The sequence below is a fragment of the Sesamum indicum genome, linkage group LG7, assembly GCF_000512975.1.
Source record: "Sesamum indicum cultivar Zhongzhi No. 13 linkage group LG7, S_indicum_v1.0, whole genome shotgun sequence".
Lineage (NCBI taxonomy): Eukaryota > Viridiplantae > Streptophyta > Magnoliopsida > Lamiales > Pedaliaceae > Sesamum > Sesamum indicum.
The window spans coordinates 9,643,076-9,665,561 of NC_026151.1; the positions used below are offsets into that span (position 1 = coordinate 9,643,076).

The 22,486-nt window shown below is 34.0% G+C and overlaps 5 protein-coding genes and 1 long non-coding RNA gene across 7 annotated transcripts in view; 1 reads left to right on the forward strand and 5 right to left on the reverse strand.

Annotated features, from left to right (window-relative positions):
• Nucleotides 2,955–4,473, reverse strand: LOC110012335. The gene is made up of 2 exons (XR_002287470.1): nt 4,227–4,473; nt 2,955–3,532 (listed from the first exon to the last, which is right to left on the reverse strand). It is a non-coding gene; the product is annotated as an uncharacterized LOC110012335 (long non-coding RNA).
• LOC105166840 lies at nt 6,859–8,727 on the reverse strand. Its single transcript, XM_011086330.2, has 4 exons — nt 8,569–8,727; nt 8,167–8,373; nt 7,874–8,089; nt 6,859–7,634 (listed from the first exon to the last, which is right to left on the reverse strand). Exons 1-4 carry the CDS (start codon nt 8,569–8,571, stop codon nt 7,392–7,394), a joined length of 669 nt encoding a protein of 222 aa, XP_011084632.1. The 5' UTR covers nt 8,572–8,727; the 3' UTR covers nt 6,859–7,391.
• Nucleotides 10,057–12,075, reverse strand: LOC105166841 (50S ribosomal protein L18). Of its 2 annotated transcripts, none has more exons than XM_011086332.2 (3): nt 11,925–12,075; nt 11,684–11,776; nt 10,057–10,613 (listed from the first exon to the last, which is right to left on the reverse strand). In XM_011086332.2, the coding sequence occupies exon 3, from the start codon at nt 10,608–10,610 to the stop codon at nt 10,209–10,211; it is 402 nt and encodes a 133-aa protein (XP_011084634.1). In that variant the 5' UTR covers nt 10,611–10,613; nt 11,684–11,776; nt 11,925–12,075; the 3' UTR covers nt 10,057–10,208. The 2 variants fall into 2 exon arrangements, with proteins under 2 accessions (XP_011084634.1, XP_011084633.1); XM_011086331.2 differs by having other exon boundaries at nt 10,057–10,626.
• On the forward strand, nt 13,503–14,563 carry LOC105166842 (putative gamma-glutamylcyclotransferase At3g02910). Its single transcript, XM_011086333.2, has one exon. It carries the CDS (start codon nt 13,777–13,779, stop codon nt 14,308–14,310), a length of 534 nt encoding a protein of 177 aa, XP_011084635.1. The 5' UTR covers nt 13,503–13,776; the 3' UTR covers nt 14,311–14,563.
• Nucleotides 17,257–20,619, reverse strand: LOC105166843. Its single transcript, XM_011086334.2, has 5 exons — nt 20,445–20,619; nt 20,012–20,144; nt 18,389–18,482; nt 17,756–17,836; nt 17,257–17,639 (listed from the first exon to the last, which is right to left on the reverse strand). The coding sequence occupies exons 1-5, from the start codon at nt 20,476–20,478 to the stop codon at nt 17,505–17,507; spliced, it is 477 nt and encodes a 158-aa protein (XP_011084636.1). The 5' UTR covers nt 20,479–20,619; the 3' UTR covers nt 17,257–17,504.
• Nucleotides 21,787–22,486, reverse strand: part of LOC105166844 — a gene marked incomplete in the record, with an annotated part of 10,864 nt that continues 10,164 nt past the window's right edge. The window contains 1 exon segment of the mRNA XM_011086335.2: nt 21,787–22,486. Within this exon segment, the coding sequence (XP_011084637.1) occupies nt 22,369–22,486 (118 nt within the window).

Sequence of the window (22,486 nt, forward strand, 5' to 3'; positions counted from 1 at the left end):
TCAAACTTGATAACAAAAGAAAATGTATGAATTACATCCACACTTCTTGTTGCTATGTTCAATTATATAAATATATTATACTCTGTATAAAATTATAAGTTTACACTCCATTAAGAGAATGTTAGTGCAATGTACCCTTATAAAAAAAAGTAGGGGTTACATTTGTAATTATAACTATAATATTAATAAATTAAGTTATATAATTTGGTAAACAGCAGGAGATGTTTGAGTAAATAAACCTAATTTAATGGAGTGTCAATGTAATTTACTCGAGAAAAAAAACACAAACTAACAACAAGTCGAATATCATAGTAATAATAATATAAAGAAATAGAAACAGGAGACTAGTACGGCTTGGAAGAAAAACAAAAATCACAGTTGAAATGTGTTGACACTTAACTGGCAAAAAACCCAGAAACCAAATGAAGTAAGGAAACTACATACATGTATGTATATATATAGAGAGAGATGTTCCTTTAAATATACAAAAATGAGCATGCACATGGAGGCTAGAGATGATATCAAAGTTAGGAGGAGGGTACAAACGTGGGGACAGACTAAGACAAGGTGTACCACCACCATCCCCCACAACTTTTCCCTCTTTCAAACTCTCCAACATATTATAATATATCATTTATATTGCAATGCCAGCAAACAATAAATTATATTTTCACGAGATTCATGTTAAACAAGTACCTCTTTGATTTCTGCTGTCTCCATTGATTGATTCATTAGTGCTATAAGGGCATGGTAGTAAAATCATCCATGCTACCCTCATGATCTCCAACATCAAGGCTGGTGGTGATCAACGCGAGGAGGTGCTTTTTTTACTCATCAGCATATCTACTAGGAGAAACTGGTAGTGCAGCCAGGTGCCCCGACATCATCTGCTCCACAAAACTTGGCAGCATATGGAGGATTATCCGGTCCCAGCGCAGTGTACCTTCAAGAAATAAGATGGAGCCCTTCTTTATATGGCACAACCACCACACAAGGAGAAAAGCAAAGTAGAAGTTGAAGTCTTGGGCAAATAAGTCCTGGTGACGCCATTCACATATGAAGAAGTGAATGTCCAGTTCATAAAACATGTGCTTGTACGGTGGGTTAAGTCATCAATGTTAGAACAGTAGAAAGAACCTGTTTTTATGGTGCCATCGGTTTAAAATCCATTAACTAAAAATTGTTAATAAATGAAATTACTATATTCATACTACTTGTTAATATAACATTCATCCACCAGAGAATTAGACCCGTCAGTCAACTCATATATCAACAACTTGGAGCCCCAGTCCGGTAAAATGCGTAGATGGAGTAATCAAGTCGTGAAACTTACGAGATTCAGGAAATCGAAATACTTTCACACGAGGAAGCACCCCTACTATGTCTGAGCACACATAGAAGAAACATCAGTTTACAGTATGAGATCGGAAAAAGTCATTCTAATCTCTCCTTTTATCTTAATACCATTTTCCTTAAAAGCATGAGATCAGAAAATAAAGTGATGTTAAGCGTTTCTTGTATACTTAATGGTATTCTTTGATCCCCCCAAATCCTCCTAATTAGCCTCGGGGGTATTCTGTTTTTCATAGTCAAAGTGCAGTCCCACTGAAAATCACACTTCACATGTTTGTTATAAAGCTTAAACAAACCTTCTTCACAGTGCACATAACTATTTCTGCAAAAGAAGTCTACATATTCAACATAATAACAGAAGAAACAAAACACCAAACAGATGTCTACTAAGATAGTTAAGTGACGGGACTCCTCTGCATTCTTGATCCATGGGAACAAAGCATATTTAGAAATGACTTGCCAATGTCTTCAAAGGTTACCAGTGTCTGAAACAATGTTCAACATTCATTGCCCCTCGAGACATGAGGGAACAGTAGATCCAGATTCCACAACTCATCCTCAAGAGACAAACTAGAAGATATTTCCAGGTCATTAATTGATTCAGTATTCCCACCTAAGTCATAACAATATTCACATTTTATTTTATCATCTGTAATTTTACAAGTCATATGTACTCAAAACTTTTTTAACATTGATATAAGGGTAGATTCCCCTTTTTGAAATTTTCCAGCCCAAACTTGATATAGCATATGGTCTCATGAATTCCCCTGATTCATGCAGTTTTCTATTTTGAGAAGATTTCCATGGATAAAAATATCCTTGGCACTAAACATGCATGTTGTATGTGTCTTTGGGCCTGGAATCTTTTTCCATTTTATGTTATAGAAATTCAATTTTAATATTATAATTTAACTAATATTAATATAATTATTAGAAAATAATGACTAAAGAAATATCTTCATTATGATTGAGTCCAGATAAATAATCAAGTGAATAAACTGGAATAATATGGAAGACATCTCAACTATCTTTTCCTTTTTTTTCTTTTTCTTTTTTACCCTTCCGCCATTTTATATTTCATCTTTTTCTTTTCCTTTCTCCCCAACCAACCCACCACCTCCAAAACCCCACCCCAGCATTCCCCAACCTCCCATGTAAAAAGATTCCACCCATGCCCACCTATGCCCACCCAATCCTCTCCTACTCCACACCATGCCAACACCACCCAACCCAAAAGAGTGAAAAATTGCTCCCACAAGGCTTCAAATTTTCACTTAATTCTATTTATTAAGATAACTGCCTACAGGCGCAAAAATATCGTTTCACTTTTTCAGCCTACAAAAACTGATAGGTCAGAGAATTAGGGTATGTTGGTGGTTTGACTAAATGTGATAGGGTCTTTGTATAATTACCTATTGAAACAATCATCAGTCTTTAGGACCATAAAACATTTTCATTGCAGAAGAAAGTTTGCACTTGTACGTTACCAGCCTTCTCTACAATTCAACTTAGTTTTTGTGTAAGAAGATCCTTTCTAATGGAGCATGATTGTGAGCAAAAGAATGAGTGCTCAAAAATGGAATGCCAACAACAAACAAACATATAAACCGACTCTCTGCATATTATTATCAATGTGGCACCTAGAAAGGATGCACCAAAACTTCAGATAATGCTTCCAAGTAATTCTTGAAGTCTAAAGCGAGTTAATGTCAATCATGATAAGCAGTAACTATTTCATTTCAATCAATACCTCTCAGAGTCTCCTTCAACATAATAAAAAGTAAAACCAACTTAAATATCATATTGGCTTCATGATAGTGCTGGCCACCAAAATATCCATACATCTCTGACAAATAAAAGACCCAATTTGTTCCATCACAAAAAATTTGCAGACTTGGCCATTGAGGATTATGATTTTCACCTGTAGACATGCAACTTCGTGACCAAAAATCATCATCTCTCACACTTGTAAGTATAATAATTTTGAAATCAAATCTATTGTAATAAGATCATGCAACAGTACATATCAAAATGGGGTCATTCGCCTCTTCTAGCAGGTAGCAGCTGTAGCAGATCCAAAATCTCTATCATATACACTAAATTATTTGCAACACAACCAAAGTGTCACTTGGTTTGCTCTTTGCCACGCTCAACCGACCCATCTTTCTCCTTTTGTAACCTTAGATAAACAAAATCTCGTCAAAAAATTATTTTGTACAAAATTATTTCCAACCAAGAATACCACAATTGAGCTAAGGAAACCAGCTGAATGTCGCAATCGCAAGAACAGTTACGAGATATTTTTTGCAAAGAAGAAAATCATATAATAAAAGGTTTTGGGGACAAAAAGAATTGTTAAGCTGAAACGTGCTAAGCTCAATGACATGACAAAAGTAACATAAAAATTGCAAAGCGCCGCTTAGTCTAATTGAAATGTTAGACGAGAGCTTCTATAGACTATTCTATAGTTGTACTGATAACTTTTCGTGAATCATTCGAGTTTAGGATTGGTATTGATGAGGGTAATTAAATGAGCAAGGTCGAAAAGACCAAATTGCCTTTACTTTTTGTTCTTAGAATCACTAGTAGGAAGCTCGAATAAGGGTTTTGGAGATCCGGGTACCAAGTTCGACCACCCGGACCCCAATTTTGGGACCTCAATCGGGTATGCTACGGAAGGGGTTCTCAGGTTAGTTTTTTACTGTTGCCGCAAGTCTGGAATAGTAAAAAATCCTGCGAACGGACATGACGCACGAACTACAAACAATTCCCTGTTTCAAGATTTCAGGCTCTAGCTTTAGGTCTTGTTTTTAATTTTGTGATAATCATAAATAGGTACATATGCACCAGAGACAAAAATGCGAAAGTGTTACCGCTTCCGTTGGGCGTGGCGACGGCAGACGAAGAAATGAAGGATAAAAGCAGCAAGATGTTAAGAGTGTTTGCACCGCGTGCGCAGCTATGGTTTTGCTTTTGCTCTTCAGAAGCTTCTGCTTCGCCTTTGCCTCTGTTTCTGGCTTTTATGCATTTCTTGTTGGGTTAACCGCCGCCTCTACATTTCGATCCGGATTGCTGAGGCAGAGCAGCTCCTACGCCGTAGCGGGAGTACCCTTACTCTCCGGGATTTGTCATTATATACATTTTGGTATCACACTGGATCCTCAAAGGTCCGAGTCCATGTCGGGTTTGTTAAAATTCGGAACCCGAGTGGTCAATAAATTCTTGAACTTTGGATCCGACCCTCTCCGAACCCGAGGCCCGATAAATTGAATCTTAGTAGATTCAATTAATAATTTCAAAAATATCAAAGACCCAAGACCCATCTACCTCCAACTCTAATTAAAACTTTAAAATCCGCTCCAATTGATATAAGTCCGGGTCCACACCCATCCCTATTCATACTTGGGCCTTGCTTCATTCTCATTTTCATCCTGTCTATAAATAACTAAAAATATTTTGAATTTTTTTCTTCGAACTAATCTCTGTTCCTAGTTTGGGGCTGTCACCCCCACTCCCAGCTTGCTAGTCGTCTAATAAATCCAATTTTCTCGTTTGATAAATTAAAAATATTTTTAGAATTAATGGCCATATAATAAATACTCATTCGTGATCGTCCATTATAGGAGTTATTTGTTAGACGATCGTTAATTTCATAAAAATATTTATATTTTTTTAAACAACAAAAAATATTTATGATTACGACAAATCTTGTAAGAATGTATTCAAATTTACATTTAAATAAAAGGTTTTCTTGGATTATTATTATCATGAATTATTATAAAGATAGGCATCCTAGTGAAGGAACTCATACTATATTTTCTGAATACCGATGATTGAATTAGAAAGGTATATCAAGTATTATTAACACCAAAGGGTCGGGTCAGTAGATGATGTCATTTTGTGAAGACAGACCAGCAACAGGTTTAATTAAGTGCTCTCACTATATTAAATACGGATTCTCAGTGGTTTGCTGTTTTGGTGCTTGGCCCACTATTTATTATTCTGTTAACTCTAATTTATAATTATTATTGTCCTCTCTTTATGTTTGGGTGTGATTATACGTAAATTTTCTATAATTTAGAAAATTGCATATAATATTCTTGATGATTGTATGTCTAACAAATATATATTTTCATCGGTCACAATTCACTGAATTTGTTGATACTAACAATAAAGTTGAATAAAAAGTCTATATTTACTCCAAATTGATTTATCACTAACCTATTACAGGTCTAATAAATTTTTTATAATCAAAATATTTATTCATCTTCATATGATAATACATGTGAGGAGATTTATCCTCACTTTTATAAGATTATTTTGGACAAAAAGAAATTGTTAGACCTGCAATAAGTGAGCAATAAGTCAATGAGAGATAGATATAATTTTAATTCAATTTTTCTTTTCTAATATAAGTAAATTTAGTTAATTTAAACTAATGGATGAATCTACTTATTAGAGAAAAACAAACGTCAAAGATATTCAAAAAAGTTCAAAAAATCTACGCATAATTACATCAAATTTGAGGGAGAGCGGTATATATAGAGAGAGAGAGAAAAGGGAAAAATATGAATGAGCGATAAAAGTATGGTGGGCAGAGGAAAAGAGTGATGATGCAGCTATACATATTTATATATGTGGTGAGTGAGTAGTGATGGTGCTACATCTACATGAAAAAGAAAGGAATACTAATATTATTCATTAATCTAAGTGGAACCACCATCACAAACCAACTCATATATGTCTTATTATTTTAATCATGTGCTTAATGAGTTAGAAATTGGTGCAGTTTGCCCCTTCATTTTTGTCAAAAGTTGTTGTGGACTGTCTCTGGCTTTCAACCATTTTCATTTGTTCAACACTTGATCATGACCCACACCATTCACACTTGCTATTCTTGATGGAAAAGGCCTAGAGCACCCCACCCCCAAACTCAAACATCCCCACCGTTGGATCAGTCTATGATGATGTCATTGTAGCTGGTCCATCACTAGAGTATACATCTTTCTTTCACCGTTGGATCAGCCTACGATGATGACATTGTAGCTGATTCATTAGCGCACACTCGTCCAAATAAATCCATATGTGCAGCATCGACCGTTCCAATTTTATGGTGAAAGCGCGACATCTTTGAAGTCAAACTTGCAAGGTGTTGAATCAATTCTTCATCATGGAGTTTTCCAGAGCTAGAAATTGCTTCCCTCATTCCACAGACTCATTCAAACATTTAACTCAAGAATTCTATGGCTTTTAGATTGGTGCTAAGTCTACCACATACAAGCCAAACGTCAGAAAGAACCCTTCTCTTTTAGTGAAGAAGGAGAAGCGCATCCCATCGCGATAGAGTACACAACACCGTAACTAGGGATCAGATACCCAACCACTGGAAAAACAGCGATGCACCATCAAGACCCTCATTCACAAATTACCAACAACATTCTACTCTTTTCTCTACTTCTTCCCCTCTTGATATCATACAACTCTGATAACTTTCCCAACCCAAAGCCGCAGCTCTAACTATTCATATTTCATAATTTGACAAACCTTTCTAACGGCGAATACATGATCTTGCAACAAAACTTACTCCAACTCCCATTTGATTGATTGCTTCTCAACTCATCACAAGCATATACACTAGTACTGATTGATATCACAGGCCATTGAACATCATCTTTAGCCAACACGCATATACAAACTAGGTTTTAACATTATTTCAACTTAACATACAGCCCTTTTGCTCCTCTTTCCACAGACTTAATCTTATTCGTTTTTCAACCTTTCTTCTATTTCCTATAACTATGTTATATTACAGACCGTGCTATTCTACAAACTATATCTATGTATCCATATCTTTACTGCACAGAACCAGACTGTCGACTAGCATAGTTTGCAATTCCAGCATCGGCTTCCCTTGCCACAGCTCAGTATGCAGGAAATGCAACTACTACTAAAGAAAGAAAAGCCCACAAGCCTAAATATATATAGTGGTAAAAGAGTGCGCACACATTAACAGAGTCCCTCTAACTTCTGGGACGGTTTCAGTATTGTATGATAAGGCCTCCGGTGGGAGCTCTATGAGGAACTCCCTTTCTCCTTTTCGCGCTTCTGTAATTCAAGGTCGCAGTTCGTGGTGGTGTGGATGGAGTGAAGCTCTGGATTTTGTTTCTGATGACTTGTTTATGCTTTGTGCTGCCATTCATGGACATGGACTCCTCCGAGTCGGAACCTCCATCCTCCTTTCCTATCTTCTTCTTTTGAAAATTCTTGGATGTCCCAACTATCTGATGGACAAACAGAGCCAACTCATATCAAGTAATTTCACAAGGAAAATGAATGAGCACAGAGTTCATACATGTCTGCAGTATTGACTTCAAACACAGATAGAACAATCCAATCCAACTCAATGCAAGAATCCGATAGTAAACTATGTAACACAACAAGTTCCCCAATTTCTCATATAGAACTAATGCATAACATAGAGTAGTGACATTTTTCAACATAAAAAGTATTGAGTAGAGACCTTGCAGCCAAGAGAGCAGAAAGTGAAGGAGTCGAGGAGGCCGCGGTCGCAGACACGGCAGGTGTTGGTGACGCCCTTGGCTGGCCTGGGCTGAGGGCGATGGTTGAGGAACACTATCTTGGCGCTGTTGATAATGTAGGTCTGAACCCCTGTTATGTCCAAGTACTTTTGAATCTCACACACCCTTATCACATCATGATATGATGACCTCCGAATCTGCACAAAAGAAGCATATATTCATCATCACCGTATCATCGCCATCATTAGATGATGAATTGATGATATATGTATACCTGTATGGGGCGATGATCCTTGTGAAGATTGAGGCAGACCGAACAGAGGGGTCCATTGACGCAGTCCAAGCAAAACATATTGCACTCGCTCCTGTGCGCCGCCGCGTGCACCTTGCATTGACCGAAGAAGCTAGTCCGCAGCAGCGGCCCCACCCACGCCGGCCACTTGCTGCTACCATCATCTTCTTCCCCACCACGGCTGCCGCCCTGAAACCGCCACCGGGATACCAATTACTTCAGTAGATATCAAGAAATATAAACCAAAATCAATCAGAACCAATTAATCAACCCGCTTGAACATTATAATGATGGGAGTTGCCACTATTTCATTTCAAAGCTGATCAATACAAGCATTAGTCAGCTGTTAGTACAATTGTATTACAGCTTTGCTGATGAACTAACCATATATTCTTGATGAATTGCTTCGTGTTCTTGGTGAATTTGAATAGACAGAGAGAGAGAGAGAAAGAGCTTATGGAGAACAAGGGAAGGGAAGGGGCAAGAACATTCAACCAGAAAATAAAAAAGAGAGAAGGGAAAAAGGCAGACGTTTCTTTTTCCAGCAGTAGTAATATTAATATGAGAAAGATATTACTCAATTTTTCTCAAACTGATCTTTTTTAAATATACTTTTTTGAGTTGTTAGGTCATGAATTGATTTGGGATCAAATTAGATTTGGATTCTTTTATCAAGAAATTAATGGTAACTATTAACTCTTTGGTGCCAATCAGAATTAATTCAATTCACAACGTTAATGCTCTGAGTTTATAGGTTTGAAGAGCATCAACGTGTAAGATTTTATTTTACTTTATTACTGGATCTGTTTTTAATTTAATAATAATTATTCATTTAGAATGTTATTCTAACTTTCTATTTTAATAGTAATTATTCATTATATATAAATTTTTTATGTTGATAATTGTAATTGATTTAATCAAATAAAAAATAATAATAATTCATCGTTTTCACTTAAAAAAAAAAAAAAACCCATGTATTGTGTGTTTTTTAGAAGATCCCAACAATTTTAGAGATTAACATCAAAATTAAATTTATGAAAAGAATTTAGATGAAGAATTTTAAATTACTTCATGTTAAAATAATTTGAAATTAATCAATTTTTCATGACACATAATTGCATATCCATTTTATCAAATATATTTTCTTTATTCATTCTTTTTTGTCTAACAATGATCAACTTTTGATTGAGCATATTGTCAATTTATTGTGAAAATGAGTTAAATTCATTTCGACCTCCTGTGATATGGAAAAATATCAAAAAAAATTCTGTAAAAATTTAAATACTAAAAATCACCTATATATTATAAACAATGACTCATACAACTCTCTGATCAATTTGGATCTATTTTTTTAAAGACAATGACTAAAATGCCTCTCCATATATATAGAAAATATATATATATTTATATAGTATATTATATAAGTTTTAATTAAAACATACCTATAATATATAAAATTAAAATTTTTATATGAAAAAAATTATTTTTTTAGTTTGTTAAATATGCCCATATTAATTTTAATCCGATAGTTATACCTATTTTTTATGCATTAAGTTTCAAAATTAATAAAATTTAGTCCTTTATTGGCCTGAAATTTTTATTTTTACCGAAAAAATGACGTAGCATGCCAATAAATATTTTTTCGGATTTTTAGTCCTACGTGACTTTAAAAAAGGAGTTCGATGACACATTGAATACAATTATATCATCTGCACTATTATAATTTATATAAATAAAAATATTATTTTAAAAAATAATATAACTATTCATGGCATGAATGTCAATTTTATCCAATCAACTTATAGTTGATGGTTTCGATAACCATTTCAAAGAATAAGCAGTGTATTATGGCTAAAAGTATTAATCATCATCTCTCACAAAATTGCATTTGCAATTCTACACTTCGACACGGGAACAGTATAGCATCCAAACTTTCCAATTCTGATTAAGAGGAAAACATGTCATTACCCGAGCAAAGCACGATTTCAAATTTAGTAAAATGGTCAATTTCTGGAATTCACAAACTACTCTCCTTGCCGATATGTATAGCTGGAGTCAGGAGCAACATTGTCCTCATCATCAAGAATAAGTTTTACTCCATTGTTCCTCAGGGCATTCACAACCGCCCAGATCTTCGTCCGATTCTTGAAACCTTTCTTCTCGATTTCCTTATTCACATCGACATGGATTCCTCTTCCCTGGCCCTGTTCAAGACCCTCCACTCTGAGTCTCATTGCCAGCACTTCTCCCACAACACCTGCCGCCTTTGCATTGCAAGAACGACCACATTCAAGATTATTTTTTAGAGCATGTTCAACCGTTGAGGCAGTTGCAACTATGCGTCCATTATTTCTGTCTACCACATTCGCTGTTATATACTTCAATGATATGAACAGTCTCAACACATATCTCTTCAGCACTGTCATCCCCTGAATATCAATTCTTTGTCAAAGAAAACGATAACCTAACATCAGGACTATCAGCAAAATATCAAGCATGTAAACACATCTCTATGTATATATAGTCAGACTTGCAAAGCATAGTTTTAGCTATGCTTCAAGGATGGTAATCCAGGAGAACTGAAATAAAAAAAACAGAAAAATAGAGGCCACGAAAATTACAGAATAAAACGCAAATTGTGAATCAGATGTGATCAATGGAAATTCTGAAGAAAAATTTCTAGGAGATCAATCTATTCGCAGAAAACAGAGTCAATAGCCAAAGGCAAAAATCATAACCCACTATAAAGGAACCCCTACAAATTAAGCAAACAAACAGCAGAAATCGAAACTCCTCTGCAACACTCCCAAACAAAAGCAAATGGTTATCAATTTCCTGTGTTGGTGAACTATATTTATTTTATGTTATCCATAGTACAAGCCTTATAAGTTAATCAAGATGGCAAAGCCAAAAGAAGTCCAGGAAGAGCTAATAAATTGCACATTTTAGGCATCGAGTCATAACCAACAGCCTCCTTCAAGATTGTTGGTAGAGGCTATCCTATAGTCTGAACAGAATTTCTACAATGAATAGTGGTGAGTAAACACAATCATATCAATAATGAATAGTCTTTCTATATATACAGGTTATGAGTACTTTAATGTTATACTCTGTTCTTTTCCATCCAACTCACATAGAAAAAATCATGGCAATTGCAGTAAGACTTACAGGTATCTTACTTTGTTCCTGGTAAACTAGCTATCTTAATGCTATGACGAAAAAAACTTATTCTGGTAACAATCTTTGAAGCCAAAGTGAGTGAGCATAAAGCACTCTTTGCAAACATAGCAATAAATATAGGCTCGAATTTGAACAAGCAATGCAGAAACTTTATAATGCTACAAAAAAAGATGGTAATGATATTTCTAATTTTCTAACTCCATCTCGAGTTGATCATCCATCATAATCTATTCCCACAAGAAACTAGCCCAGAGAATTAGAAAACCACATCAAGTGAAAAACACAGAAAACAAGGAAAAAGAAAAGGAAGAACAAAAACCTTGACTCTACACTTCCCACAGCTGGAGCAGCGGACTAAATTCACGCAGCCACCACCCTGCTTGTTGCGCCCTCCGTTCCTTCTCTTGAATGTCTAACAAATTTTCCAATAAATAAAATAACAATTATGCACTAGAAGAAAAATAGAGAAAAGGGAAAAAAAAAATGCGAACCATCCACAAAACATTATTCAAATTTGGCCGGCAGAGGTTCTACGATCCACTATCAACCAAAAACCTTACATTTTCAGCTGCAAAAATTCGAGAGTCCCAACGATTGGAAGCACAATCCTTACAGTTCGCCGGCGATTGAAGAGAGGGGGTGAGAATTAGGTTGCTAAGACGGTAAGAAGGGACAGGAAAGGAAGGGCTGTTTAAGTATATTACGTTGTTAGAGAATCCTTTTAATTATTTTATTCTTATTTTCTATATATTTTATAATTAGTTATATTTTTAGATTGAAATTTCTATTACAGTGAAAACATTTTAAATAAGAAGTTGTTTTCTTTGTTTTTTTTTTTCTCTAATTAATTGGAATTTTAAAATATTTAAAAAATGTAAAAATTTGATCAATATTTGACTAATAGATACCCTCATTCATAAAAATTCACCAAATTTATTAATATTAGCAAAGAATAAATATTCATATTTACCACAATTGACTTATTACCAACTTATTACACGTTAATTTTTTCTTCTAACTAAACTACTCTTATACATCTTCACATGATAATACATATGTGGAGGTATATCGTCACACTTGTAAGGAAAGTTTGGTTAGAAAAAAAATTGTTTGATGTGTAATAATCACTCAACAGTATATAAATTTTTATTCAACAAATTTAATGAATTTTAACTAATGAGGAATATGAATGATACTAAAATTCTGTCCAAGCTAATTTACAACAAGCTTTACCACACACTTTCGGATCTAATTTCCTTTCTCAAAACGACTTCATTTCGTAAGGACTAATTGGTGACAACATTCTTATAACTCAACAGATGATTCACCATCTGGATCTTAGATATAAGAAAGGCAATCTAGTTATCAAATATTTGATGGCAGGTGCTCTATTTATTTGGTTGTTTATAACTTATAATAGACGCATTAGAGTTAAGTATGATTATTGTTAGTGTGTGTTTTAATTTTCTAGCTTGTTATTGAAGTAGCTAAATTCTAGACAGAATGGAATAAATAAATTATTTTATTTTAAAAAATATGAAGAGATAAATATTTTTTTAAAATAATAATTTATCTCTTTGTATTTTTTAAAATAAAATAATATATTTTTTTAATATAAAATAAACTACTTTATATTATTGTATTTTTTAAAAAATAAAAATAAATTGCTATTTTTTTTATAAGATAATAATTTATACATTTACAATATCACAAGAATTACTTGCATTTTTTCTTAAATTTTGAATCTGGCCTCGGGTTTCAGTCGAAGGATTCCAATACTGCCGCAAACTTATCAGTATAGTTCATTGTATTTTTTAGAATTGTATAGAAAAATATACACTATTACATTTGTATGCTTCATTGTATTTTTTAAAATTAATTAAATATAATTAATTTATAAAAATAATTGATGAATTGCAAGTCCACGACATCAAGTCCCGGTTCTATTTGATCAAATTTAAAAAATATATATATGTTTTTTTTATTATTTGGCTACTCGTTATATTTATATTATATAATTAATAATAAAAAAATAAATAACCACTTGTTCTTGGGGTCATCACCCAAAGCAAGGCGGAAAGGCTGCCAAGGCCCACTCCCCTATTTGTTTATTTATCAATTCTCCATATTTATATCAATCAATACTCTCTCTTACCATCATCATACATAAATCACATATTTCTCCAGAAACCAAACACACACACTCCCACCACCTCTGCCCCCTTAAGACTCTTCATTCCATTTACAACAACAAGAAGAACAAGATCGAAGAAGAAATAGTGTGATAGAATTGTTGATTGATTGAATTAATGATAGTGTGATTGTGTAATCAGCAGAGAATTTCCCCTGCAACCAAACCCTACAATTCATATTTCATACATTTCTCTACCTGCTTACCTCTCCATTTATGAGATGGGAGCGGAAGCGGCGGTGGCCAGACCTGCGCTCGTATTCACCTACGGCACTCTCAAGCAGGGATTCTCCAATCACATCCTCTTGCAAGACATGATCGCCACCGGGGATGCAACCTTCCTCGGCTCCTGCAGCACCCTCCACCCCTTTCCCCTCGTCTGTGGCCCCTACCGCGTCCCCTTCCTCCTCAACCTCCCCGGCCGCGGCCAATGCGTCTCCGGCGAGCTATACGCCGTTTCCCCCTCTGCGATCGCCAGGATGGACGAGCTCGAGGGCGTCACGAAGGGACACTACGAGAGGCTGCCAATCCAGATCGAGATCGAGGGCAGGACGGTGTCCGCCGAAGCGTACTATGCACACCCAAGCTACGCGGAGGCGCTGTGGAAGAGGAACGGGGAGGAGGGGTACAACTGCTACACCGAGAAAGTGGCGAAAGGATACGTGAAGCGCAAGGATAGGCCACGCCATCTCACTTTCTTGGATCAAATTCGCATTTTTATAGCGTCCGACTCCGATGCTGCCGAATCCGGGTAGAGAGGCCTCTCCTCCGCTCCGATACCGGTCTTGATTCGGTCAACAGTCAATATTTGCTGCTGTTCAACAGTTGTACGTTGTACGTATTAAGAACAACTAGAAAACAAGGGATTGGGTGTGAGTTGAGGGGTTTTGTTTTTGTATTTGTCGTCTTCTCTTCTCTGCTCTTGGCTTCTGAAATGGTCATTCATGTTGCCTCACTGATGCTTCCATTGCATTAGCCGTGTGCAAAATATACTATATTTTGCATAAATAAACCTCTCATTTCAACAATATTATGGGTGGAGTACACCTATTTTTTCTATAATTATGAAATTATTTAAAAATTATAAATAATTTATTATTTTTTTTAAATATTTTAATAAATTATATAAAATTACATTCATAATTCAAAAGTATATTTTTGTTGGTTCACCATAAGAATTGAATGAAAAATTAACGAAGTTGATTATTAAAAAATTAAAAGGTATTTATAATTTTTTAAATATTTTATAATTATTCCAAAATTTAAAGAAGGTGGTTGTAATTTACTATAATAATAAAAATTGTTTCTTATAATTGAATAAATAGAAATAACGAATCTTTTAAACTACGTGTACATATGAGTGGGAAAAAAATAATTTAGAGTTAAATATACTTTGTATCCCTAAACTATGCATAAAATGTATTTATACCCCTAAACTAAAAAAAGTAACAAAATAATCCTCATGATCTACACGAATTCTTTTTGACAAAAATGTCCTTATTATTTACACTCCTAAAACATCTCTACTACTATCATTATTCTAAATATGATCTGAATTATTATGAATTTTTTATTTAGAATAAATATTATCTAAATTTGTATATTTTAAACTGAGTATAGAATCATATAAAGTCAATAAAGTTGCAATTCTTATATTATTTACACAATTGGTAAAAAATTTACATAATTTTCCCTGTGTTATTAGATATATTGAACTTTTTTTAAAAGTAAATTATCTATACAAATTTAAAATATTACATCGGATATATATATACACTATAAAATATGCAAACCTATAACATAATTATTACATAATATTCTATATTATTAAAGTAATGAAATGATTTTTTTTTTGTGGACATGTAATTGAATAAAAAATTATAAGTTATATAACATACTTTTTCTATAATACTATATACATTATGTATTCACACATATTTACATATACATTTTAACATAATTTATTTACTTTGTAAAATATATATGCATATATTGAGCTTATAAATATTCTTTGTGTTTCATAATTTATAAAAAAATTATAAATATTATTTTAGAAATAAAATATGAGTAAAATTTTAAATTTTTAAAAATAGTTTAAGAGAGATATTTTAATAAAACATATTTTATGAAGTAGAATAAAAAAATATAGGGTTAAATGAGAAGGACATTTTTATCTTATTAATGCTAAATTATTTTGTGAAGGGTATTTTTATTACCTTTTATATTTTAGAAATGTAAATGAAACAAAACGCATAATTCAGACGTGCAAAGTATATTTAACCCAAAATTTTATGTAAAAAGAATATAATCCTTCAAATTTTTAAAATGATGCAACTTGCAAGATATTCCTCAATTCATGAGATGTTCATCACGCGCTTCATACGCGACTTGACTTAATTTCTAATTGCGAAATGACATGTACACCCTTAATTATGAAGCATTGACCTTTTTGTACGGATATTATACCAACGGTTTAGATTCAAGTTAGGGATGATTGGAGAATATCGGAGAGCTTTTTCTTTTTGTATATTTGATATATTTTGTGAATTTTGGTTATCATTAAAATGATAGGATAAGATATATTGACCATAAATTGAAGTAAAATTTAGTAAGAAGATTATATTATTACGATAATATAGGGATCATCAATTTATGATAGATAAAATACATTGATTGTGAAATAAATTCATAAATTTTATAAAAAAAAAAAAATTGTGGGCGCAACATACCACGCTGCTTGTATGAAAAAGAATCTTTTTGTACTATTTTTAAAAATATTTGGGAATCAAATTGAAGTTATATTATATGCATGAGGAGTTTTTAAATAATTTTTATCGATTGTGAAATAAATAATTAATAATAATAATAATAATGATTGAATGACTTTTTCAGATTCTATCATCATAGCAACCTTTCGACCCCTTTAATCATTTTATTTATATTTATATACTAAGAAATGAAACGGTAAGCGACGGTGGCGACGCCCTCTTCCTTCATCATCATCTCTCTCTTTATTCTTTTCTTTTTTAATATTTGGATTCTTGATTTGTACAATAATTTCATATACTAAACCACAACCAAACATTTCTAAATGTTCTTCTCTTGGGCGACATGTGTGAGAGCGGCTAATTTCATAAATGGATGATCACATCATCCTTCAAATTATTCTAATTACACATAAATCTATAACTTTAAAAAATTATATCGAGTATCTTGATATTTGTTTTGTTAGAAGATCCTTCTGCTAATTAAAATTCACTGAATTAGCAAAAAAAAATTAATAAAAATTCATATCCACACCGAATTAATTTATTAACGATTTATTACATGTCAAACACAAGTATAAGGGTACTTTAAACAGAATTCTTTTTTAGCCCAAATTCTGGTAGCGTACTCCATCAAAACCTCAAAAACTATTCTCAATGCTAATCAACAAATCCCCGTCAGGAATTCAGGATACTTTACACTAGCCTCAAATCTATTTTTGTATCAACCTCCAATATATGACCATACCCAGTGGTTTCAAAACCCCAAAGAAATATTCGATACATCTAACCCCCGACATTTCTATATCCAGAAAAGTCCTAGAGTCAATTGAAACTGTGTAATGACCGTCACAAATTTTCCAGCTTGTATGCCCACTTACTACAAACACGTATTTGATACATGTCCTTTGTCAATAGAAAGCAGCAAGCTCTGAGTACTGAGAAGTTCCGTTTAATATTTCTGTTTGATGAGAATAAAACCAACAGAGGATAAACAAATCCCTGAAATGGGTCATCCGGTAATAGCTTATGAAGTTCAGGTTACTTCATTACTGAATGCAAATCAACAAGACTGTAAAAACTGTTGCGGTTTTGCATATACAATAACATGCTATCACCAAGTAAACTCATAAAACAGGAAGACCAAACATGTGGCAACCATTGAGATGCAAGAAAACAAGATCTCACAAGGCAGCTTCTTCGGGATCAATCTCGACTGGTACCTGGGGCAAATTATTGCCACCTCTCAACCGGGAAGACACATTGTCGATGGCAGAGTTGAGTTGGCTTATTTTTTCATTCAAGGTCTGCCTCGTTTTCTGAATGTCAAAAATGAGATGGAATAAGAAAGTGTTCGGTTGGGTTAGGATGGTAAGGGGAAGTTGGTGAAGACAGATGAATATAAATGAGCTGAAGCTGCAAGTATCATAGTTACCTCCAAACCTTCATCATAGTAAATTGGTCGCTTGGCCCTCTTAAACCCATATTCATCTTCATTTAGCAATGATCTTCTTATCTAATAATACAAGAAAAGCAGAGTCAGTAACTAAATAAACAAAAGAAGCACAGAACATTACTGCATCCATAAACACTTTGTTGGACCTCATACTCTACTGCATCCATAACCACTTTCCTTTCCATAGTTCCCCCATAAGTTGTTATCCATTCTATACCATTAAGTACGCCATAAATTTTGGCATATGTCATGTTTTTAGTTTCTTACATGTGTCTCTTAGCAGTGTCTGTGCTTCCAAGTACGACTTCGCCTAAGCTTATTTGTATAAATAAATTAATGTAAGTATCTAATCATTCCGTGTTATATAATCCATAAGACAATTTTTCCAAGATGCGAGTAATGGTTTTCATCCCAAGAATCAAACCTAAATAGCATTGCTTGGACAAATTTGGTACTCAAACTCAGGCTTCGTTCATTATATTTTTTGAGCTAAGGGCAATCCCTTTATCTCATAAATATAGTTAGCACCATCAACCAAAGCCTGAAGGAGCTTTAGAAGCAAACAGTGGGATCAACATCAAAATTGAGGTTTAAATGGATATTTATAATCACCTGTGGAGCAAAAATATAAGCAAGTGTTCCAAATACTGCACCTCCAAGAAGAAAACCAGCCACAAAATCAGCACCACTTCCACCGCTACGGTCACTACATGCAGAAGTAAAAAATTTACAAACCTAACATAGAGAATAAGTTCAACTTATATCTGGTAAAAGGCAAAAAATGTAACCAATGTCATTTACAAACAAAAGATATTTTCTCTAAAAAAATACTTATTTTCATTTTTATAGTCTACATCATATAAGATGATAGCAAGGAGAGCAAAAAGATCCCCTGATGTCATATTCAGTAGCCTAATGCTATAACCACAAGCACATTGGTAATATCAGGGAACTGCATAGCAATAACACACATGAATAGAACAACTTTTCAGAACAAAATGATAAAGTTGCATACATCGTGAGAGAGTCCATCATTGACAAATCTAGCAGTCAATATGTGAAAAAACATATGGTAACTTTTGACTCGGAGATAATCACAAATTGTGTCCCAGTTAAATCCTCCAGGTGCTGCCAAATGCTTTAAGAATGCATAATGCTAACTGCCAATATGGTCTGGCATAACACAAACTTCTTAAGTCAACTGAATTCCCAGAAAATTTATCTCAATGAGAATGTCATCCTGAAGAAGGCTTGAACAACATTTCTTTGAGGAATTACTATTTTTTAAATCATTTAGTAGAATGCTTGACCACTATTTCTTTGAGGAATTAATATTTCAAATCATTTAGTATCAAATTCAAACATTTATGCTACACAATGCTTGAAGGGCTTCTGAGGACCATATTTAAAGCAGCATATGGACATTGTTAATCCTTAGTATAGCTATCTCGATCAGAGTAACATAATTTTCCCAGTGCTAATGAAAATAGGATTAGTAACTAGAAACCATAGCTTCAACAGGCCATTTATGAAATTATGACTCTTGAGGACCAAGAACTATGTAATGGAAAGTAGTCAACCATCACTAACGTAGTTGAAGGATGCAAAAGAATTCCTTTTCTCCTGAGACAAGGAGCTAATGGTAACTTTGGAGGGCAACATTTAGACATTAAGAAGAACTCTGGAGGAAGGGTCTGCAGTCTCCATGCCACTGACTGTATAGCTGCAATACATGCCTTGTTACAGGTGGATAAAATGACCATATCCAGATATTTGAACGGTATATATGGATGCTCCAGATCTCGAACGACCATTACAGAAAGAAAGATTCCAAGAATAGCCAATGGCATTATCCATAAATGAAAGAACCATTCATCATGCCAGTTATTTCGTCTGTTGCCAAATTTTTTACCACATAATCAATATAAAAGATATATCTAGGTAATAGTGTTTAATTACAACCCAATGAAATAATGTATGGAATTCAGCAAAATCATACCGAATGCCCATTTCTGAGAGCATACTCATTCAAAAGCATAACTTCATATTGTTTCCATAGCACAAATATTTAACAAAGCCCCACCCCTCTGGCCACCTAATATAACTTTTTGCACCCAAAGTCTTGAACCTTTTGATTACTTATGTACCCATCCTGTGCAAATTAAGAACCTATTTAGCACGTTTTCCCGTTAACTAAAAATAAATTCCAGATATATTGGAGAGAAACAATCATACTCGTATTGAGCACGAATAGACAAGTTGCGGTTGGCTCGAGTGGGCATCTTCCGTTGAATTGTTAACATCTGAGTCTTGACAAAAGCGCTAGAATTTACAGATACAAGGCCACAGTTGTTGGTACGACGTCCTCCTGCAATAGAACCGCAAGGTTTTTGGACGAGACCAGTATACCAACAAACACAAAAATAAACAAAAACAAGTGGAATTCACGTAAAATCATCTCCACATATGTATTACTTACCGATGTAGATTGCAAGAGCCACACAAAATCAATAAAATAAAAGAGCAAGAGGGAAAAAAAAACGGGGGGAAAGAGGATACGAAGAGATGCGCATCCCCAAAAAAAAACGTAAAAAGTCGAATCGTGATATGATGTCGATGAATGTTGGGAATTTATGCAAGTAAAAAGGGAAAGGCATGTAATCCTTACCGGAAACAGAAACGGGAGCTACGGCGGTGGCCATCGGAAATCGTAAACAGGCTGAGTGAGAGATGGGGAGATACAGAGGTGATGTTTACTAACTACCCAGAAAACAGATAAGTGAAAAGAACACAAACCGCAATTTTTATGAGGGAAAATTTTCCTCTTTATATATTATGGGTGCGATTGCAAAAACCCAACACCACTCCACTCTATAAAACAAATAATAATAAAAAGTGGATTTAAATAATAAAAACTAAAAATGTTGCAAAATTACATAATTACGTGTTAGGTGGAAGATTTTAATCGTTATTGGGATGGGATATGTCCCAACTATGTATAAATAATCAGAATAAAAAATTATACAAAAGTTCAATTTATTTAGAGAAAGTCTTAAGTTGCAATTTACTTACAATTTTTTATTTATTTTAACTTAGTTTAAGAAAAACAATTTCTTTTTATTTTTTCTGGGAAGTTGCAAATAAAAGCAAAAGTTGAATTGGGCATTTTCGTTTAGCTTATGTGTAGGGGTCCACCTACAAAGAGTCGTGAATTTTTTATTTTAAATTATGTTATATTTTTTAAGTTTTATTTTATATATACTTATGTATATAAATATTCTTAAACTCTGTTATTTAAGGTTGAAATTTCGTAAATAAATATGAGATTGTAAGGGGTATGGCTATTATTTCATTGACTGATATTTGAGACAAATGGTTTAAAAATAATCCGATTATCTGAGCCAATTAAAAAAAATTGTTTATGTAATTCAAATTGGTATTCTGTTGACGAGCTTATAAAATGTTTTAAAACATCTCACAAGATGTTTAAAAATTTATAAAGTGTCAAAAACTATCCGATAATTCTTTTAAAAAATGAGGCTACAAAACACAAAATAAAATATGGAATTCCCAACTTACTTTTAAGATTTTAAAAGCGCTTTGAACTTTTGCTATATTAATTACAGAAAGTGTCGTTACTAAATTATTTAAATACTCTTAAACTTATTTTTAAAATAAAATACGACATCTTATAGACTCTGAAAAAGTCATTGTACAAACTTATAAAATATTTTAGCCAGACCTCCTCTGAGTTGATTTGAAAATTGAAGGGATTTGTCCTTTGAGAAACTTTGAAATAAAATTGAAGGGGGAAGTACAGATTGTGCAGCAGTAGTGAAAAAGCCAAAAGAGGGGGTGAGTGGTTCATTGCTGATTGCTCTGCTTTCTTCGCCCTCATTGGAGTAGGTAACAAGGGTTTAAGGACATATCTATGAGCCCCATTGGTTTCTACATCTTTTGTCTTGCCTCCTCTGGGATTAGCCGCAACTAGCAAGCAGTACACACAAGTGTCCATCGCAAACAGTTATTCAAGATATTGATAATGTACACATTTTTTGTTTAAAGGAGGATCAAAACTAATTCCCTGACTCTCCCTGAGACTCGAAATACAGGACAAAAAATGGTGACCATTATGCAATCAAGAAGTTAACAAGGTTTGACAGGCTTCCAAACGACGTCTCAGGAGCCGTGCTTTCTTTCACTGCTGCCTGTTTCGACCAAAGTCCAAGCTTCATTACTAAAAAGGCAAGCATCTTCTTCACATGCACAATTACCGGAAACAGCCCCAGAAGAGAGAAAAAAAAGAACATTATGAAAATGAAGAGAGTGAATGCTAACAGAAATATTTCGATATCACACTGTCCCGGCTACTATACTCTTCTACATATATACAACCAGCCGTTTAGGACTCTTTCACTTGCAAACTAAAGAGCAAATGGCGGTCTGAGACGGACCTAGCAAAATTATATATAAATCCTGTAGGGTATCAACCATATGGATTCAGTTACAGCATGAACTCACCGAGACACTGAAGTATGTGATCCTACTATATAATAGCTTCAACTACTGTTTAACTTACTTGGGATCACTCACTAATTATCTCTTAAATTGCCAAAGAGCAGCATTGAAGTATTGACGCGTTCCCTCTCGGACACGAGCTGCTCAGTTTTGGGAGCAGGTTTTGTGCTGAATTCCTTCTCAGGGAATGGG

Excerpts from the sequence above, each read along its gene's own strand:
- LOC105166841 (XM_011086332.2), bottom strand. The coding sequence starts at position 10,610 with ATGACAGTGCTGAAGAGATATGTGTTGAGACTGTTCATATCATTGAAG.
- LOC105166840 (XM_011086330.2), bottom strand. Across the intron at positions 8,090-8,166 it reads AGGATCATCGCCCCATACAG|ATTCGGAGGTCATCATATCA; the intron begins GTATACATATAT and ends TCTTTTGTGCAG. Across the intron at positions 7,635-7,873 it reads TCTGCTCTCTTGGCTGCAAG|ATAGTTGGGACATCCAAGAA; the intron begins GTCTCTACTCAA and ends TTTGTCCATCAG.
- LOC105166842 (XM_011086333.2), top strand. The coding sequence starts at position 13,777 with ATGGGAGCGGAAGCGGCGGTGGCCAGACCTGCGCTCGTATTCACCTAC.
- LOC105166843 (XM_011086334.2), bottom strand. The coding sequence starts at position 20,478 with ATGGCCACCGCCGTAGCTCCCGTTTCTGTTTCCG. Across the intron at positions 20,145-20,444 it reads AGCTCCCGTTTCTGTTTCCG|GAGGACGTCGTACCAACAAC; the intron begins GTAAGGATTACA and ends GTTCTATTGCAG. Across the intron at positions 17,640-17,755 it reads ACTATGATGAAGGTTTGGAG|AAAACGAGGCAGACCTTGAA; the intron begins GTAACTATGATA and ends TTTGACATTCAG.